The sequence below is a fragment of the Balaenoptera physalus genome (assembly GCF_965194825.1).
Source record: "Balaenoptera physalus genome assembly, chromosome: X".
Lineage (NCBI taxonomy): Eukaryota > Metazoa > Chordata > Mammalia > Artiodactyla > Balaenopteridae > Balaenoptera > Balaenoptera physalus.
This window is the reverse complement of record NC_138903.1, coordinates 16,313,550-16,334,505: the sequence shown is the minus strand read 5'-3', so window position 1 is coordinate 16,334,505 and position 20,956 is coordinate 16,313,550. Positions and strand designations below refer to the sequence as shown.

Here is a 20,956-nt window from a genome sequence, read left to right as displayed (position 1 = left end):
AACAGAATATTACTCAGTCATAAAAAAGGAATGAAGTAATGACACAGGCTACATGGATGAACCTCAAAAACCTTACACTAAGTGAAAGAAAAACTCAAATGGTCACAAATTGTATGTGATTCCATTTATATGAAATATCCAGAATAGGTAAATCTACAGAGAAATCAGATTGGTGTCTGCCAGGGATAGAGAGAGGAAGAAACAGGGAGTGAGTACTTAATGGGTATGGGGTTTTCTTTTGGGGTGATAAAAGTGTTTTGGAACTTGATAGAGGTAGTGATTGTACAATATTGTGAACGTACTAAATGCTACTGAGTTGTACACTTTAAAATGGTTGGTTTTACATTATGTGAATTTTACCTCAATTTTTTTTTAAAAAAAGGTCACAACATTGTAAATCAACTATTCATTGATTAAAAAACAAAAAAAGAAGATGGGCCTAATGAGGCTTACTTCCTTTCCTGGCTCTACCACCTACTGACTTGTATGGCCTTCAGGAAATTAACCTATTATATTTGAGCACCAGTTTCCCTCATGTTAAAGGAAGGTAATTCTTTCTAACTTTTATAGTTGCTATGAGGATCTAAAGAGTAATGAAAATATAGCACCTAGCATAGGACTCCCCTGGTGGCACAGTGGTTAAGAATCCGCCTGCCAATGCAGGGGGACACGGGTTCGATCCCTGGTCTGGGAAGATCCCACATGCCGTGGAGCAACTAAGCCCATGTGCCACAACTACTGAGCCTGCCCTCTAGAGCCCGCGAGCCACAACTACTGAAGCCTGCACACCTAGAGCCTGTGCTCCGCAACGAGAAGCCACCGCAGTGAGAAGCCCGTGCACCTCAACAAAGAGTAGCCCCTGCTCCCAGCAACAAAGACCCAACGCAGCCAAAAACAAATAAATAAATAAATAATTTATATTAAAAAAAAAAAAAAGCACCTAGCATAGCACAATGCCTGGAAGTTAAGAGGTACTTGAAACAGAGATTATTACTATTGCTTCTTAACTTAATTTCTCATTTATGGCCACTTGAATTACATTAGGAAGATATCTCAAGTTTTTTTGTCTCCAAAGAATTTAACTCTTCATATTTGTGAGAATGTCCTTCTCTTGAACTCAGGTAATCTTTCATAGTCTCAGTGGAGACTGTTTTCTTCTTTGTATTCATTTTGGACGAAAAGAGAGCTATTCAGGCCAGTGATGGAACACAGTCAGGGTGAATAGATTGTATGTGTCTCCATATGCCCAGTTCCTAGCAAAGTCCACTTCTCCGTTCTGACAGTTGATCATGAACGAGGTAACCAATATAAAATTTCCTACTTAGCCAGCCAAAAGATTTACCCAAGCCCAGCTCAAGGGAAAAGTAATTTTCAGTGGTAGTTCCACACTTTATTAATTCTATTCCTCAGACTCCAAGAGCACCAAGGGCAAAGAGACAAATAGAAACTGAGATTGTTGGTCCACTGAGGCCACTATGCTGTTTCCACTGTATTCTCCTAGTTAGGGCTGCTCAGCATTAGAAGTCAGCAAACTTTTTCTGTTTAGGAAGGGCCACAAAATAAATCCTGTATTTTAGGCTTTGTATGTCATACGGTCTCTGTTGCAACTACTTAACTCTGTCATTTTAGCGCAAAAGCATCCATAGAAAATACATAAATGAATGAGTGTGGCTATGTTCCATAAAATAAGTGGCAGGCCAGATTTGGCCCACAGGCACTCAATAGATTTTTCTTAAACAAATATTTGGTTGAATTTTACTTTGTAATACCATGCCTAGAACACAGTGCTTTAAGTACAGGAGGTAGAAAAAAATTTTAATTTGATTTTTTAAATTAAAATGCTTCAACATAGGAAACAAACCTTTAAATTAAGAAATAGTAAAGCTCAAAAGCACTGCAGAATATGAACTATAGCTTCTAATGGTATTTCAGGGGTGTGTTACTTTTTATATAAAAATAGATCCCCATGCATTACTTTCCAGTTACTGATTTCAACAACTGACAAAGAGTTATGCTTAACTATTTAAAAGTGTCCACTATACGGGCATTTGTTGATCAGTTCCTTTTCTTATATTTCCAGTGAATATATATTTCAGGCTGTGTAGAAAAATGATTCACACTCATTTTTGGTTCCTGAAGTTTTAAAGTCACATTAAAGAACTAGTTAAATCCCTTAAGCAGAGACATTTATCAAAGACTAATGAAATTACTCATCTTAAGAAGATGTAGAAAGAATGTTCTCTCTCTCATTTTTTTAATGTTTATTTATTTATTTATTTGACTGCTCCGGGTCTTAGTTGTGGTGTGCAGGCATGTGGGACCTAGTTCCCGACCAGGGATTGAACCCGGGCCCTCTGCATTCGGAGCACAGAGTCTTAACCACTGGACCACCAGGGAAGTCCCAAGAATGTTCTCTTAAAGAAGGAAATAATTATGTTTTATGATTGGCAGAAAAGGGGACTTTAAAGTCCATCTAGTGCTCCAGCCAACTCGTCCTCTAGACTGGGGGGCTGTGGAGTGGGGGGGGAACTGAGTCACTATAAGAAGGACAAATGAGGTAAAGTCTTCTGTGTAGATAATGCATGCAGAGCTAGTAGTGGGGCTAGTTCTAATTTGACCATTCCCTTATCTCATTTACTAAAAATCAAACAGAAAACCAAATCCAGATTAGGACGATGAGGATAAAGGCAACCAGGAAGCCTGCAAAAGCCCCAGATTATTCTGGTTCCCTGAAGAAGTCAGACTCATCTGGAAATTGACACCTAAGCCATTGTTTCTTTTACTGATAACAAGACAACAAAAACATGGGTAGTTTTTCCTATATCAACAGACTAGCAGAATTGGAAATACAAAATATTATAGTACAAAGAAGTACGATTTTGGTGAGACTTTTGTCGTGTTCCACAGACTGTTCTACAGTCAATTGGATCAGCAACAAAAACCCGGTCAAGAGAGGAAACCAGGGCTTCCCTGGTGGCGCAGTGGTTAAGAACCCGCCTGCCAATTCCGGAGACACGGGTTCGAGCCCTGGTCTGGGAAGATTCCATGTGCCATGGAGCAACTAAGCCCGTGAGCCCATGAGCCCTAGAGCCCGTGTTCTGCAACAAGAGAAGCCAATGCAATGAGAAGCCCGCACACCGCGGCCTCAACAAGAGAAAGACAACGGGCAGCAATGAAGATCCAACGCAGCCAAAAATAATTAAATGTATTTATAAAAAAAAAAAGAGAGAGAGAGAGGAAACCACACAGAAGTAAGGTTCTACATGAGTGTCTCTGTAAGAAGAGGCAGATGTTTTCCCCCATTAATGATTCCTACTATCGTTGTTCCTGACCTGAAGTCCAGTTTAACATTGACATCTCATTAATCTTCATAACCTGCAGTAAATTCACATAATTTCAGACAGTGCAATTACTTAAAAAAAGATTATGATAAAATAATCAATTAATACTGAAATACTTCCAGCTTCTTACAATCTTTATGAAAAACCCCAAGCCTCGCTATAATCTTCTTCAAATGCTAGAAATTTTGCACACAAAAGCAAGAAACCACATCTTATTTTTATGTAAATAAGGAGGAATAAAATAACAAAGTAAATAATATAATATCCCATATATTCTGTTTCTCATTGTTGACATCTTTTTTAAGTTTTAAAAACTCAAATAACATGTAAAACCTAAAACTAAAAATTAAAGAAAAACATTTGTTTTATTTAATGTGGGAAAAAACCTGAAAAAATAAGTTTATTTTGGTCTAGTAGAAAATAACTGTATGGTTTTAGATGGCAACTATAAATAATCTGTTAAATGGATAATGGTTCACTGACTTTTCCTTAAGCATCTTCTCAAAATAGTTTGATTAAAAAAAAGTAACCAAATCATCATTCAGCTTTTTGGTGGAAAAATAAAATTAATCTGAAAAAGAAAAATGGAATCATTAATCCAAAATGCATATTGCTTGCTAAAAATGAAGGCTTATAACAAAAGACAAATTTGTGAATATTAAGTAATAACAAACATCCAAAGAATGCCTTTTAGTAGGGGAAAATATGGGTATTCCTAACTAGAAAATATTTAATCAAATCTACTCTTCCTACTACTCTCAATATCAATTTATAAACTCTCAAAAGAGAAAAATGACACAATCCAGATCTTCTCTATCTACTCTCTCCTTACCCTCTTGCAATTTGGCATTAATGTATCATTTGACTTAAAGAAGTCATTAATAAATGGCATTCTTAAATGAAATGGATTTTCTCACCCCTCAATCCTTATCATTATGGATCTTTTTTATGGATTTTTAACACTATTGGTGAATACCATTTTTAAAAAATCTTTCTTCCTTGCTTTCAAGAGGTCTACTCCCTCTCCTTTCAATATGATCATTTTAAACACGTCTTTCACTCTGCTCTGTACTTCCTCTTGGAAGGTTCATATCATTTCACACTTCCATCTCAGGTTCAAGGTAGCCATTTCTGGAGTCAGATCAAAGCCTGGTTTCGCCACTTATCAGCTGCATAATCTTGGCCCCGTTACATAGCCTCTCTCTGACTCAGTTTCCTCATATGTAAAATAGGGATGAGAGTGGGGATTAAATGTAAAACATCAAACAGAGTGCCTATCTACCATGTATGGTAGATGCTCAATATGTGGTATTTACTGATATCAGGTTTGGTATTCTGTTGACATTTTATTCTTTATTATGAAAGCCAAACTCATTATCTCTCCCTCCAAACTTACACACCCTTTACAAGTTTCCCAGTCAGATAAATGATACCAATGCTTTCCCAGTTTACCACAAATCCTTGGGATCATCTTTAATCCCTCCACAGGGACCCGCCACTGTGCAAAAGCTCTCTACAGTGTCCTTCCTTTTTGGTTCTGTAATTTAAGTCAAGTTTATCATTTATTTAATACTTAGAGCTGTACCCCAGTACTGGATTGTTCACAGCTTTGTATAACTAGCTATTCAACAGCATTCGTTACCTACTACTTCAAAACAAACAAAAACTTCTCATAAGTCAACCCAGCCATAGGAGAGGAACTACATGAATCAGCACTTCTCTGTCCTAGGCTCAATTAGCATCAATCTCCAACCTTTCTCTAACCTCTCTCTTGCCTCAAGTTCTAATCGCATCTCCCTATTTCAACTCCATTCCATTCTCCCTACTTTGTTGTGAGGATGACCTTTTTGGGTTTCTGGGAAGAAAAGTGTACTGTAAAACATGCCTCCTCTCTCACAGGCACTTCAAAGCAGACACGTAAAGAAAAAGAAAATCAGCAATGCATATTTACAGGGCAAAGGTCCAAGCCAGAACTTCTTCCAAGTGCGAGTAATCGTAAAGCTCCATAAAGAGTTTAATAGTCACTGCTAAGAGTTTAATAGTCACTGTTCATATACATGACAATACGTATATATAACAATTAACAGAAGTTGTCAAAAAGAGAGTACAGTTACATTTTTCTTTTTTAATTGGGCAGCATTTATTTCAGTAAATTAAGAAGTATGATCTTTGGCCTGGAATAGCTCAACATCATATTATGTTCACAAAAGACAAGATATATATCTGTTTATAAACATGACCTCTAAATTTCTTGCAACAGGACACATTAAAACAGTGACTTTCTTTCATACTTGTTCAAATACACCATATGCTAGGAATTAGGAATTATTTAATTATATATATAATCATAGACAACATTCTCAGAAAGAGATCAAATTTATGCATGTGATCACATATACCTGTGTAAGTAATCACAATAGACCTGATTTATACATTTTTATAAGCATTTTATTAAAAATTTAAAAGGTATGCAAAATATATGGGCATGATCACTTTACACATAATAAGCACAAAAGGGAGGATTATATCCATTTTTGACTATAATATGAGATTTCATAGTTATCCATTCGTTTGATCCTAATGGGTAAATCTTATCAGAAGCATCAAATTCTCTATTTTTGGATAGTGGATAGATTTGAAGGTCTGATTCTAGCTGAAAAAAGGGTATACTGTAAGAAGACTAATGACTAAACAGTTGTAAATTCTAGAAAGAATTTTATATTGCTCTGAGTTAGGCACTAATTTATGCTTCAAATTTTCCATCCAGTGCTATCTTTTTAGGTACATGAAAGAAAAAAAGCAACGATACTCAGAGAGCTAGTCTGTAGGGCCCTCATTTAGTGAAGGGCAGTAAAAAGAGGTATTTTTTTAGATGCAATCTCATTTGCAGCAATCTCACAGGTTATTTTTTATCTATTCTTCTATCTATTCAGACAGACCATAAGACATACAAGGGCAAGAAAACTATGCTTTATTCATCCTTATAACTCAAAATGCTTTGCACATGGCCACTAAGAATCAGAGTTCATATTTAGAGTTGGTTTCCCAAGAGCAGAAATGCCTGTTCTCGTCCACTTTCACTCTGAGCCCATCTTGCTGGCACTAATAGTGTGTATTATGAGAACGAGGCACAGTTAACAAGCATGTTTTAACAAATGAGTAAACCAGATATATGAAAAGATAAAAACAATATACTCAACTAATAAACGTTATTTTTACGTAAAAGGCAGGAGAGCTTAGATAAGGTCATGCATATGGCTGATTCTCTTTGTTGTGCAACGGAAACTAACACAGTATCGTGAAGCAATTATACTCCAATAAAGATGTATTAAAAAATAAAAAATTTTTTTTTAATTTAAGAAAAGAGAAAGTATAGGGGAAAAGGTCACAGGAAGAAGTGTGACAACGACTGAGAGAAAATACTATTGGAAGATTTGTCATTATATATCAGAAATCCCTGGGTTTTAAAATTCAAGGATTAAGACTAAGAACTGAAGCTTCCGTTTGCTATGTTGTATCAACAGAGCCATAGTACAAAAAGGGGTATTATGTTCATGAAAGAGTCAAATTTAATTTGGACACTAACAACCTATTTCCCCTGAGTAGTATCTACCCAAGAATTTCATTTTTTTAAAGCTTCCTAAATTTATTTTAACTCAAGGCACCTCCTTAAAAGCACAGCACTTCACTAGAGAGCTTTCTATTTGTTTAATTTCAAACTGCAGTGATATTTCTTAATTAGGAATTTAAGGTGCTAAATTTATTTTGATTATATTTAATTTATTATTTTAAATTCTTAGTCATCCTGAATCAAGAGCCAACAGTATTCAAACCATTTTTTAGGATTTACTGGCAGAGATCTTCAGATAACTATTATCAATATAAAATAACTCAAACACCCAATTTCAAGAATAATAGAAAATTCTTTGAATTAAAGAGATTTGTGATGTAAAACCCAAAATACATCAACTGTCATGAAGCCTTAAATTCAAAATGTAAGTAATATTTTGTACAATGGGAAAGAAAAAGCAAACATAAAAATTATATCATCTTTATGTGTGTGTGTATATATATATATATATATATATATATACACACACACACATACATATATGTTATGACAGATTGATAGATTTGAGAGTTTAAATTAAATGGCTTAGGCTAAATTGCTAAGCTCATCTCAGACATAAATTATATCATTATAAAATATCACAAAAAACTTTAAACCTTGGTCTTAACAAATTATACACAAAATAGTATGAGGCCAGATATTAATATTCAAACTAGGTATACCATAATAGAAAACTATTTAACCTAATGTTTGAAATTGTTACAGCTTCAACACTTGCCATCTTAAAGATAGTCTCTGAGTAAAACATCCTCAACACTGAGCAACACCTATGGAAACTTGAAATAACCTCCCTGAATAACTGGTGATTATTAATTATAGTCAAATAATCTATATATATAAGATTCATTTCAAGGCTGTTCAAGGGTGATCAACCACAGCTAATAGTCATAATCATACACTATTACCCCAAGCCCTATTTCATAACCAAACACCTATCCACTACCCTTCAAAATTTGGATTCTGACCCAATAAGCAATCTAAGTTATTGGGTCTACAAGAAAAATATTGACATGAAACTCCTCCTTGCTCTTAAGTACTTGAACATAAATTAAATCTGTCACTACTTTGATTTCTTCTCTACCATCTTTTCTCTCTTTCCATTAGGCAGCTTTTCACCTACACATAGGTCAGGTGAAAAAAAGAGCACATGACTGTAAAGAACTAACAACTACTTAATCATGATAAAGCTTACCCAAAGTAGTCTCTTTTTTCAGGGTTCCCATATTAATTCTCCTTTATTAAGCATTATCATCATCATAGCCAGTTTTAATTATATGCCCACATGCACAGAACACTACATTAGTTTCAAAACAGTTAAACATATATAGATATTTTCTTTTTAAAAACTATGTACTTGCCTTGTGTCTGCATTTAAGTACAACTCCATAGGCTCCTATAATAAAAAGAAGTAAACAATTAGGGGCATGTATCCAAATTACAGCTCTTGGAGACTGTAGAATCAAAGTTCTATTATATTTACATTGGTTATCAATATATGGTATAATAATGATTCCTAAAATGATAATATTCTGCAGTGATAATGCAATGAGCCATATACAAAGAGATCATGAATATTTATTATACATTTTTTATAAACCAAGAGTATAAGCAACCCATTTCCCCAACAAGTGCATATTCTTAAATGTTTCTCTTTTTAAAGAAAATTTCACTTGAGGCATTTTTAAACTTAAGCTTAAAAATTTCTAGAGACAAGATTAGGACGTAAGAACTTTAAGAGTAAATTAAAATTACCTCAAAAGATTCTAGGGAACTCAAACTTTAAGAGTTAATGGTTTCACAAAGGTAGGCTCAAGCATGGAGCCTACTAAATATGTTCTCTGTCCTAGGACACATTTAAATTCTCTTCTAAGATACTGGAATGTTTTCCCTGACTAGCAAAATAGTACAGGCCTCACCTCAGCATTCCAATTAATAACTAGTAGGAGTTGCTACATTTTTGCCATAAATATTAAATTCAATAGCACCAGCAGAGGAGTCCAAGGATCTCTGGCCATTTATAGCCAAGCACCCCCACTTTCTCTGATATATTTCAAATGAGATACATCACTAGCTTTTGGGTTACTTATACTATTAACTAGCCAGTAAGCTACTTCCTTAGAGGCAGAACACAGAGTTGACAGCAAGGAAAGTGAGGTAAAAGTTATAATGTGAAAAAATCTAATTAGGAGAATCAAAATATAATATATGATAACTGAAGTTTGTAGAAATGATTGACATTTACAGACGGGCAAAGCCCACGTTCATCTCTGAGAAGAGGACTTCAGGGAGATGAAATTAGGAAATGTGTCTCCAACACAGCCTGGAGAGCCAGACTAAGTCTCCCTCACGCAGTAGAGATGGATGAATCTTATTATCACAGTTAGGATGAACTCAGCCATTACAGCCATCCAACTCAACTCCACAATCACCAGGCAATCATCCAATCCTCATTTAACTGCCCATGCTAGTTTTTCTATGGGGTGAAAATGCACTGCTTAGGCTGCAGGGATGTACAGTTTGCTTGACAGTTTTTAATTTCCTTAATATACATGTATTTCATAGCCAGAAAGCATCTGAGGTAGTTTACAAAGAAAAAAAAAAAACATATAGCAATGATGGTTCTGACTACAACTTAAAACTGACATATTCTGATTTATATAACAGTCTGGTAGTTTTAGTTAATCTAAGCCGATCCCTGAGAAGATTATCACCTATGGGTATACTAAGAAAAACAAGGTTATGATCCAGAAAAACTTAGGCCCACAATCTGGAACATTCCAACCCTGTTACACCCAAGGAGCTGACCTTCTCCAGCGAGTAGGTTTACGGCATGTCTCTATAATACTTTTGAAAAAACAGAAATAAAAATAATAAAGAAAGCAGGCATTATAAAATTAATAGCAGATAAGACATTGAAAATGAATTTTATCTACATAATTAATATCAATGAAAAACAGGAAAAGGAGTTGACTGGTGAAGGAAGAAGGATCCATTCTTTTTATATGGTTTCAAACTTCAGACCCTGAAGCAAACACCCAATGATTAGACAATATTTGAATTGTTTCTATTTATTTGAAAAGGATTTAACAACTTAATATTAAAATCCAGAACAACTATCCTGTTGACATAGGTAAATTTTAAAACTTCTTTTGAAATTCAAAACTACGTGAAAATTCTGAAATATCAAGTTTTTGTAATATTTGCTTTAAAGATATAGATGCTAAGAAGCCATAATTATAAATCACTTATACCGTGTTAACAGAATCATTTATCAAAATCTCCATAAAGTTATCTTTAAGTCGAGAGCAAAAATTACTAAGAAGGAAAAATCAGGAAGATTTATGAAAATGAAATACCATATTTCATCAAATTGATATCACTGATTATAAGCATTAGTACTACTAGGAAAGAAAAAGTGCTGCCAATCAAACCATGACATGCTACTGATTATAACACACATCTGATTTCAGAGATGTTAAAAAATGACCAAATTGTGTGGTTCAGAATTTATAAAATGTGGTTTGTTATTCTCAAAGACAAATAGAAGTTATTTATTCATTTATTTATCATGTATTAAGGAAAATTTAACATACAAATTTTAAGTTAGTCAAAATAAGCCTAGCTGACATAAAAAGTAAACGTAACCAAAAAAATGTAGACTAAAGAAATCATGATTGCTAATGAAAAGAATGAAATGAAGGCAGCCTTAAGAAATCTCTGATTTCTTAAACTTTAAAGGATTTTTAAATGTTATTAACGTTCAATTGGAGAATAAGACCCAAATAGTTTAAGAGTAATTTTACTTTTAATATTTTACTCTTAGGCACATATGTGAATTGATAAAGGTTAAGTTAACAGAATCTGAATTAATAACTTTTTTGGTGGTAGATATAATAGTACATTGCTCAAAAACTCAAGGAATGCTAAACTTACCTTCACCTACAACCCCAAGGATCTCAAATTTATTCATCACATTACCAATGTTAGGAATCTTCATGAAGACAAACTCCTCTTTTGATGCAAGCCACAGAACATGGCATCAAAAAAGAACTTCTAAGAAAGTTGTACAGTAAGTAGAACGAAAAATGTCCAAAGGAGGAAATTCTCACAGGTTGGCAGGAACTTTCACATATTTGTCCTAAGGTGAAGTATTAAATGATTCCCTGAAAGAACAAACACAATTAAAAGTCATAAGTTTTATTTCTCAGTACTCTAATAACCTAACCAATCTTTTTGTACAGTTGTTTTAAAACCATATTAATGTTTCATATACTACTACTACTACTACTACTACTACTACTGCTGCTAATAATAATAGGAGGGAAGAACCCAAAATGAAACACAAATGAAAAAATGTACCTAACTGTATTTGAAATGAATAATATAACTACACTGAAGGAGGCTGGGGGAAAAGAATTAACCCCAGGTAACTTCTGAAAACAGTATTTTAACTACATACTCTCCTTGAACTAAAGACAAAAAGAAATATAAACAAGTATTATACTCAGTTATTTGTTTTTATACAGAGATATGAAACTTCTTCATGTATATTCTAGGATTGAGCAAATAAGTAAATACACTGTGGATAATGTGGGTTTGGTCTCATTCTCATAAAAGGAAGTTACAAAGATGAAAAGGGGGAAAGCTTGGAAATAAGAGTTAACCATATAGGGTCAGTTCTTAATATAGACAGATGTAGAAATAGATATAAATGTGTATGTAAATATACATACACACATACATTCTTCCAAAAAGGTAAAACATGAATCTAACCATAGGCAGCAACAGACAAGCCCAAACTAAGGGACATTCTACTCAATAACTGACCTGTATTCTTTAAAAATGTCTACATCATGAAAGACAAGGAACAACTGAGTAACTGTTCCAGAAAAGAAGATTAAGAGTCATGATAACTAAATATAATGCATGATCCTAGATTGGATCTTAGACAAGAAAAAAAATTTTTTGCTATAAAGGGTAACTGATAAAATTTAAATGTCTACAGATTAGATAATCATACTGTATCAACGATATTTTTTTTCTTTTGACAATAGTAAGGTGGTTACATAAAACAATGCTCTTGTTTTAAGAAATGACAAGATGGATGAAGGTGTTCAAAAGGTACAAACTTCTAGTAATAAAATGAACAAGTCCTAGGGATGCAATGTACAGCATGGTGACTATAGTTAATAATACTGTATTGTATATTTGAAAGTTGCTAAGAGAATACATCTTAAAAGTCCTCATCACAAGAAAAAAATATGTAACTATGGGTGGTGATGGATGTTAACTAGACTTACTGTGGTGATCATTTTGCAGTACATACAAATATCCAATCATTATGTTGTACACTTGAAACCAATGTTATATGTCAATTAGATTTTGATAAAATAAATAAATAAGGCACAGCCCAGATCTCTAGAATAAGACAGTCTAATAAAAAGCTTAACCAGAAAAAAAAGAGGAAGAACACCAAAGTTTTTAGAGATAAAGTTTGCAACTTAAACCGTTCAGAAAAAAATATGTATATGTGTATGGGGGAAGAGAAAGAGAGAGAGAAATGATAAAGCAAATATGATAAAATATTAACATTTGGGGAATAGGGGTCAAGGGTCTATGAAACAGGAAATTCTTTATACCATCTTTGCAACTTTAAATCTGAAATTATTTCAAAATAAGTTCTTTTGTTTCAAAAAAACCTATCCTATCTTTAAGAAGAAGAACAGCTGTATCAACATATAATATTGGTTTAAAAGCAAGAAATAAATCTAAACCAGTAAAGAAATGTTCTTTGCTGCCTATGAAATTTGAAACTTTTAAAATATATGAATACCCCATGTGGTGTAAAGTACTGACATGAAAAAGTGTGCCGTTCTGTACACTAATAGCAGGAATGTAAACTTTCTAAAGAGTAAAATGTCCATAATTAAATGCTTTTTAATTTTTATTTATTTATATATATATTTTTTTGGGCTGTGTTTGGGTCTTTGTTTCTGTGCGAGGGCTTTCTCTAGTTGTGGCAAGTGGGGGCCACTCTTCATCGCGGTGCACGGGCCTCTCACTGTCGCGGCCTCTCTTGTTGCGGAGCACAGGCTCCAGACGCGCAGGCTCAGTAATTGTGGCTCACGGGCCTAGTTGCTCCGCAGCATATGGGATCCTCCCAGACCAGGGCTCGAACCCGTGTCCCCTGCATTGGCAGGCAGATTCTCAACCGCTGCGCCACCAGGGAAGCCCTAAATGCTTTTTAAATGTTCATATCTTGATAAAAGTATCTGACAAAAACCTAAAATATCATTCTTAAATGTGGAATATTTAGATAGTCCCTTTAAAAATTAAGAACGTGACAAGAAGTCCTACTATTAATACTTACTAACATTACTATTAAACATTATCCTGGGGCTTCCCTGGTGGCGCAGTGGTTGGGAGTCTGCCTGCCAATGCAGGGGACACGGGTTCGAGCCCTGGTCTGGGAAGATCCCACGTGCCGCGGAGCAACTGGGCCCGTGAGCCGCAGCTGCTGAGCCTGCGCGTCTGGAGCCTGTGCTCCGCAACAAGAGAGGCCACGATAGTGAGAGGCCTGCGCACCACGATGAAGAGTGGCCCCCGCTTGCCGCAACTAGAGAAAGCCCTCGCACGGAAACCAAGACCCAACATAGCCAAAAATAAATAAATAAATAAAAATTAAAACAAACAAACAAAAAAACATTATCCTGGTGGGTTCCAGACAGGTCAGTAAAATAAGAAAAAATAAATGAATAAACTATATAGGACTGGAAAGAGGAAAACGTAATAGAATTTACAGATATTATTGTCTACATAGACAATTCAAAGGAATCTACAAATTATTAGAATTATAAGTGTTAACAAGGTAGCTAAACATAAGCTCAATATACAAATATCAACTGTATTTGTAAACATCAATAAGAAACAGAAAATGTAATTTTTAAAAATCATCTTTACAATAACAAAAACAGCACTTAGGATTTAACATAAAAGACACCCAAGACCTCTATTCATATATATATATATATACACATACACACATAAACACATATAGATCACACATATATATGCGTGTGTGTGCGTGTGTGTGTATATATATATGTAAACTTTATTCAAAGGCATTAAAGATGACGTATATCAATGAAGTTATCCCAATTTTAAGGCTAGAAAATTCAATATTATAAGAATATCAATTGTCTCCATATTAATCTATACAGTCAATGCAATTCCAATCAGAATCCCAAGAGGGTTTTCTGAGGAATTACAATAATCTGATTCTAAAATATATATATGGAAGAGCAGAATTCCAAGTACAGCCAACACCATCCCGAATAAGAAAAATAAGAAGGCTCAGCTTTGAGGGGAGGATCTGGCAAGATGCTCTCTACCAAATATACTGAGGGTTAGAATTGAGCTATAGGACTTCCCTGGTGGTGCAGTGGTTAAGAATCCGCCTGCCAATGCAGGGGACACAGGTTCGAGCCCTGGTCCGGGAAGATCCCACATGCTGCGGAGCCCCTAAGCCCGTGCGCCACAACTACTGAGCCTGCGCACTAGAGCCCGCGAGCCACAACTACTGAAGCCTGGGCACCTAGAGCCCATGCTCCTCAACAAGAGAAGCCACCGCAATGAGAAGCCCGCGCACTGCCACGAAGAGTAGCCCCCGCTCGCTGCAACTAGCGAAAGCCCATGAGCAGCAACGAAGACCCAGCGAAACCAAAAATAAACTAATTAATTAAAAAAAAAAGAATTGAGCTATAAAAATTAAAACAGGGTGGTCTTGGCACAGAGATAGACAAATTAGCCAGTGGAACTGATATGAGAGCTCAGAAGTAGACCATACTTCAAAATCCCTATAGCTCCAAACCCACCTCCATGTCACTTCTCTGCTCAAAACCCTCCAGGGGCCTCCCATATCATTAAGAGTGAAAGTCAAAAGTCCACATAAGCCACCAGGTCTTAACCTCCTCTCTCCTCTGATGTCATCTCTGACTCTTCTCTTCCTTGGCTTGCTCCACTCCAGCCACACTGACCTCGTTCCAGCTCAATATATAACAAAGTCACAGTTGTCCCTAATGCTAAATATTTGTCACTCTAACATTTACTTTAGGTCAGATTCTTATTGTCTGATTTTTCATTCAATATTTACCAAAAAATGTTTTTGAAAAAAGGCAAGAGAAAGCAGACACTATACTTATTTTAGAAAACAACTTTAATTCAACGGAATCACAAATTTTTAAAGGATGACTGTGACATCTAGAGAAAATAATGTCACAATTTCAAAAGAAATAAACATTTGTTCTATTCATTCATTTATTAAACAAAAAATTTCTCACTGCCTAACATGATTCAAAGAATGGGTAAATAAGACACACAAGACAGTGGTGAACAAGATAGGCAAGGTCCTTGCCCTCATGGAGCTTCACATTTTACTGAGGGAGGAAAAAAATACAAGATTATTATCAGATAGTGATACATGTTATGAAGGGAGAAAAAAGGAGTGATTACCCAGACAGACAGCCCCCTCTCTAAAAAGGTGACATTTGAGGTGAAATATCAATAACAAGAACGAGCCAGCCATATGAAGATCTAAGTCAGTCACATTCCAGGTAAAAGATGCTCAGAGTGTTTCTGAGAATGAATCATTGTTTCATTTTCTACCGCTGATTTGGAAGAACACCCAGGAAACATTTAAATATTCTACTCTCTGTCAATAATGGTATGGCTCATTTCAAAGGAAACTAGAGATAAATATTAAATTATTCCTACTAAGAAGACTCAGCACCCCCAAAAGTTCTGTATGTAAGTATGTATATATAAAGAACATTTGGTCCCACCTATTCTCTATGGAAATCAAAATCGACTAATGCAAACTGGGAATCAGAATTTAAATGTGTGAGTAAATATATAACATAGGTGTCAAGAGCAGTCTTTTAACTACCAGTATTCATACTGAGGAAAAAAATTTATGCCAAACTGGATTTAACTACAATTTTATATGAATAACGCTAATTAATTTTTTTAAGGCATAAAAACTCAGACACTTCAGCTTCAAGTAACTAAATGACTTGGATGGAATGTCCTTTTGAGGACAAATACAAATGCTGGAGGGAATACTTTTAAAGAACAGCCTAAAAAGCCCCAAAGACTTAACAAGGTTTTGAAGAATTACCTGGCTGAAATCAAGGCAAAAGAATAGAACCCAGAGAGGTAATCCAAATCACCCAAAACAGTTTTAGCTCACAGACACTTGAAGAAAGAGTCAGAAAAAATGGGAGAAAAACAGACTTGCTCTTGAAACCTTTATAAATCCAGGGGCAAAAAGGTCAAAGGCAAAAGTGTTTCAAACAAAATGGTACAGATGAACCGTTTTGCAAGGCAGAAATGGAGACACAGACGTAGAGAACAAACATATGGACACCAAGGGAGGAAAGCGGGGGAGATGAATTGGGAGATTGGGATTGAGATATATACACTAATATGTATAAAATAGATAAGTAATAAGAACCTGCTGTATATAAATAAATAAATAAATAATTTTTTAAAAAGCGTTTCAAAGAAGGAAGTACGGTAAGTACCACTCACTTGAAGCTGAAACCCCAAAGAGCTATACTCCTTGGATAAAATAAACCAGAAAAAAAATCAGTCCCAGGACAGACTTGAATTACAGCTTTATGTCACCTGAGTGACCTAAATAAACCTCTAAGTGTACCTTGGATTGAGGTGGTCCCACATTCAGATTGTTAGTACCAACAGTTGTCTGGTTGAAAGGGGTGGCGGCAGGCAGTGGGGGCAGGAGTCTGCAGGAAGGTAACATGAACCTAGGCATCACAATATTGTTACAGATAATATCTTGTTTACATCATGCAGTACATAATCAAAGATAACCAGATACACAAAGTAATAAGATACCATTAACAAGAACTAACAGAAATGACCAAAACAGAAAATGACCCAAAAAGACTTATAATATCAGAATTATCAGAAATAGCCTGTAAGACCACTATAGGGTTGAATTAATAAAAGCCCAAGGGTTGAACATTTTGACAGAACTGGAAGGTCCAAAAGGCGGAAGAACAAATTGGAAAAATAAATTAGAATTCCAGAACTGGAAAATAGAATACCACCAAGGGAACTCAACAGACAGTATAAAGAAAAAAGTATCATGATACATAAGATTTTAAACATTTTTAAAACTTGAACAAATGAAAAGATAAAGTATAGCAAAGAACTGCAGAATATCATTTTTTCCCCAAGCACACACATAACATTTACAAAAACTGATAAAGTGCTAGGCCATAATGCAATTCAAAGCAAATTACAAGGATTTTAGTCCAAGGATGATCTCTCTCCAAAATGCAAGTATGCAAGAAATTAGTCACAAAAGAAATAACTAGGAAATATTCATATGTTTAGAAATTAATACATTCTTAAAATAATACATAAGTCAGTCAAAGAAGAAACCATAACAAACATTTAGAAGTAACAAAAATAGGGACTTCCCTGGTGGTGCAGTGGTTAGGAATCCACCTGCCAATGTAGGGGACACAAGTTCGAGTCCTGGTCCGGGAAGATCCCACATGCTGCAGAGCAACTAAGCCCATGCGCCACAACTACTGAGCCTGTGCTCTAGAGCCCGCAAGCCACAACTACTAAGCCCACGTGCCACAAGTACTGAAGCCTGCGTGCCTAGAGCCCGTGCTCCGCAACAAGAGAAGCCACCGCAAGGAGAAGCCCACGCACCGCAATGAACAGTAGCCCCTACTCGCCACAACTAGAGAAATCCTGCGTGCAGCAACGAAGACCCAACACAGCCAAAAATAAATAAATAAATAAATTTATTTTTTAAAAATTAGAAAATAAAAATAACAAAAATACAAATTCATGGGAAGAAGCTAAAACAATGCTTAGGGAGGGAATTGAAAGCCTCATATATACGTATATCACAAAATATAAAAAAATAAACTAAGCATCTATCTTGAGGGGTTTTAAATAAAAGAACAGCAAAATAAATCCAAAGAAAGTATAAAGAAAGAAATAATTAAGAGCAAAGATTCATGAAATAGAAAACACACAGAAATAAAGAGATCAAAAGAGCTGGATCTCGGAAATCAACTTTGGAACTAATCAAGGACAAAAGAGAACTCAGCCCAGTCAACACACTGAATTCTAGCTTTATGCTATCCTGAGCAGAGAACCCAGCCACACCATGCCAGACTTCTGACCTAGAGAGCTGTGAGCTAATATATGGGTGCTGTTTTAAGCCACTAAGCTTGTGCTAATTCATCATAAACAACAGAAAACTAATAAAGCAGTACTATTTCATTTATATACAGTTTTAAAACAGGCAAAGTTGAATTACAAACTATATTGTCTAGGTATGCATATATAAGTGGTAAATCTATTAAAAAAATAAGTGACCATGGAAGTGTTTCTTTTAAAAATGAGGATATTTGGACTTCCCTGGTGGCCCAGTGGTTAAGAATACACCTGCCAATGCAGGGGACATGGGTTCGAGCCCTGGTCTGGGAAGATCCCACATGCTGTGGAACAACTAAGCCCGTGCACCACAACTACTGAGCCTGCACACCTAGAGCCCGTGCTCCACAACAAGAGAAGCCACCGCAATGAGAAGCCCGCTCACCGCAACAAAGAGTAGCCCCCACTCGCTGCAACTAGAGAAGGCCCGCGCACAGCAACGAAGACCCAACGCAGCCAAAAATAAAAGTAAATAAATAAATTTATTTTAAAAAAATAAATAATTAATTAAAATTAAAATGAGGATATTAATTATCTCTAGGGAGGAGTTGAGATTGATAAGAGATACATAGGAGGGCTTTCTGGGGCACTGGTAATGTTCTATTTCTTGACTTGAGTGAAAGTTAGACAGACATTCATTAGCGTGTAAATTTGTTTTATGTATTTCTATGTTGTTATATTCCACAATAAAACAAGTTTTTCAGAAGTCAGAGAGTAATTCTGATAATGACATCATACATAAATAGTTCTGTGGTCATTTATATGGAGGCAAAAGATAATTTTTATCAAGGATAAAGCATTTCAATATTACATTAACCAAAAAAGTTTACCTGAACTATCTCTCTCCAGACTCCACATATTGCCGTGTGTCTAGTGCTGGGTATCAACAACAAAACCAAAAACTCCCAGTGATGGATAACCTGGATGATGACCACACTCCAAAACCATGCCAGAGGACGAGCTGGTGAGGAAACTGGGCAAAATAGGCCTCAATGAGAGATGACTGGCATCCCAATGTGTGAAGACTCTTTGAAAAAGAGGGAGCAGAGCGGGTGATTTGGACTATTTCAGGGGGAATACCTAAGATCAGTGGTAGAAGTGAAAAGGAGACAGATGTCAGCTCAGTAGTGATTTGGACAATGATGAACCATCAATGGTTACTCACTCATTCTATAAATATCTTTCAGATCCTACAGTGGGCCAGCCCACCACAGATGCTTCGGGATACAGCAATGAACAATACAGACAGAGCCCCTGCTCTCATGAGCCAATGAGGGGAGACAGACAATAAACAGACAAACACGATCATTCCAGACAGTGACAATTATTATGAAGGAAAGAAAACAGTCTTATGATAGAGAGTTTTGGAGACTGAAAAGGGGGGGTAGATAGATAAGGTAGTCTGGGAAACGCCTGTCGAGGAGGTAAAATTTGATCGAAATCTGTTTAATGTAAAGAAGCCAGCCATGGGAACAGGGATGTGAGAAGAGCGTTCAAGGCAGTACAGAGCTTAGAGAGCCTGATAAATACAAGGAACAGAAAAGATCTGTAATCCGAAGCACAGCACACTAGAAGGGGACCTGCAGGGGGCAGGAAGAGCCCGCTGGAAGCAGTCTGGCCTGGCCGTGGTATTAAAGAGTTGTGTACTAAATTAGATGTCCTCTAAGGTCCCTTCCAACAAAAAGATTGTAAGAATCTCTCAAAAATCGTTTGAGTTTCTGATTACTAACCATTAACTTTGTAAACAAACAACAGAATGCTTTTTAAAGTGGATTTCTCTTGCACTAAGAAAGACACCTAGAATTAAGCAATCTTGTCTCTGCATTGGCAAGCAGGTACCTACAAGAACTGACAGAAATGTAAGGCTTATAATTTATTTCATATATTATTAGTATTGAATTTAAGAGCTGCCTGAGCCTTGAATGTTTCCTCTGTTGCTGAAATTATAATCTTCATCTCAACGGGTCTTTTCTTCTTCCCAAAGAAAGTACAAAATCAGTTGAATCATGAGTTTTGTTTTTGTTTCTGGCATTTTTTTTTTTAAAGTTATACAATTTTTATTTATTTATTTATTTATTTATGGCTGTGTTGGGTCTTCGTTTCTGTGCGAGGGCTTTCTCTAGTTGCGGCAAGTGGGGGCCACTCTTCATCGCGATGCGCGGGCCTCTCATTATCGCGGCCTCTCTTGTTGCGGAGCACAGGCTCCAGACACGCAGGCTCAGCAATTGTGGCTCACGGGCCTAGTTGCTCCGCGGCATGTGGGATCTTCCCAGACCAGGGCTCGAACCCGTGTCCCCTGCATTGGCAGGCAGATTCTCAACCACTGCGCCACCAGGGAAGCCCCTCTGGCATTGTTTTTATACATACAAATGAGAGAGCCATTTTGTCACTGAAATTGGATAGGAATGAATATGGTACATGACAAAATCTCTGCTATAATAAGAGAGTTCGAATGGTTTGAAAGCATCTTAAAACTCGTGATCCATGTACGGAAAGAAATCATTTCCATGGAAAGCACAGCCTTATGAAAAAAACATCCTACTCTCTTGCAGAGAATTCTCCATGTTGACTCTAAGTGAGGAGATAATGCACTCCTCACTCCTATTTAGTTTTCTTCCTTCATGGGACCACCTGACATATTTAATAGGATCTTCATTTTGCTTTATTCCCCCAATAGTGAAGAGCAATTTGATTCATCAATCCATTCTCTATAATTCAGTTC

At 35.9% G+C, this 20,956-nt stretch overlaps 1 protein-coding gene across 5 annotated transcripts in view; it reads right to left on the bottom strand.

The window, feature by feature from the left end:
• CDKL5 (cyclin dependent kinase like 5) overlaps positions 1 to 20,956 on the bottom strand; it is a 187,423-nt gene that overhangs the window by 116,196 nt on the left and 50,271 nt on the right. For 4 of the 5 annotated variants that reach the window (XM_082446994.1, XM_082446992.1, XM_082446996.1 and 1 more), the window contains exons 3-5: positions 16,688 to 16,775; positions 10,906 to 11,135; positions 8,331 to 8,365 (exon numbers count right to left, since the gene is read on the bottom strand). In XM_082446994.1, the coding sequence (XP_082303120.1) occupies positions 8,331 to 8,359 (29 nt within the window). In that variant the 5' untranslated portion in view covers positions 8,360 to 8,365; positions 10,906 to 11,135; positions 16,688 to 16,775. The remainder of the gene's footprint in view (positions 1 to 8,330; positions 8,366 to 10,905; positions 11,136 to 16,687; positions 16,776 to 20,956) is intronic. The other variant, XM_082446993.1, reaches the window with a different exon arrangement.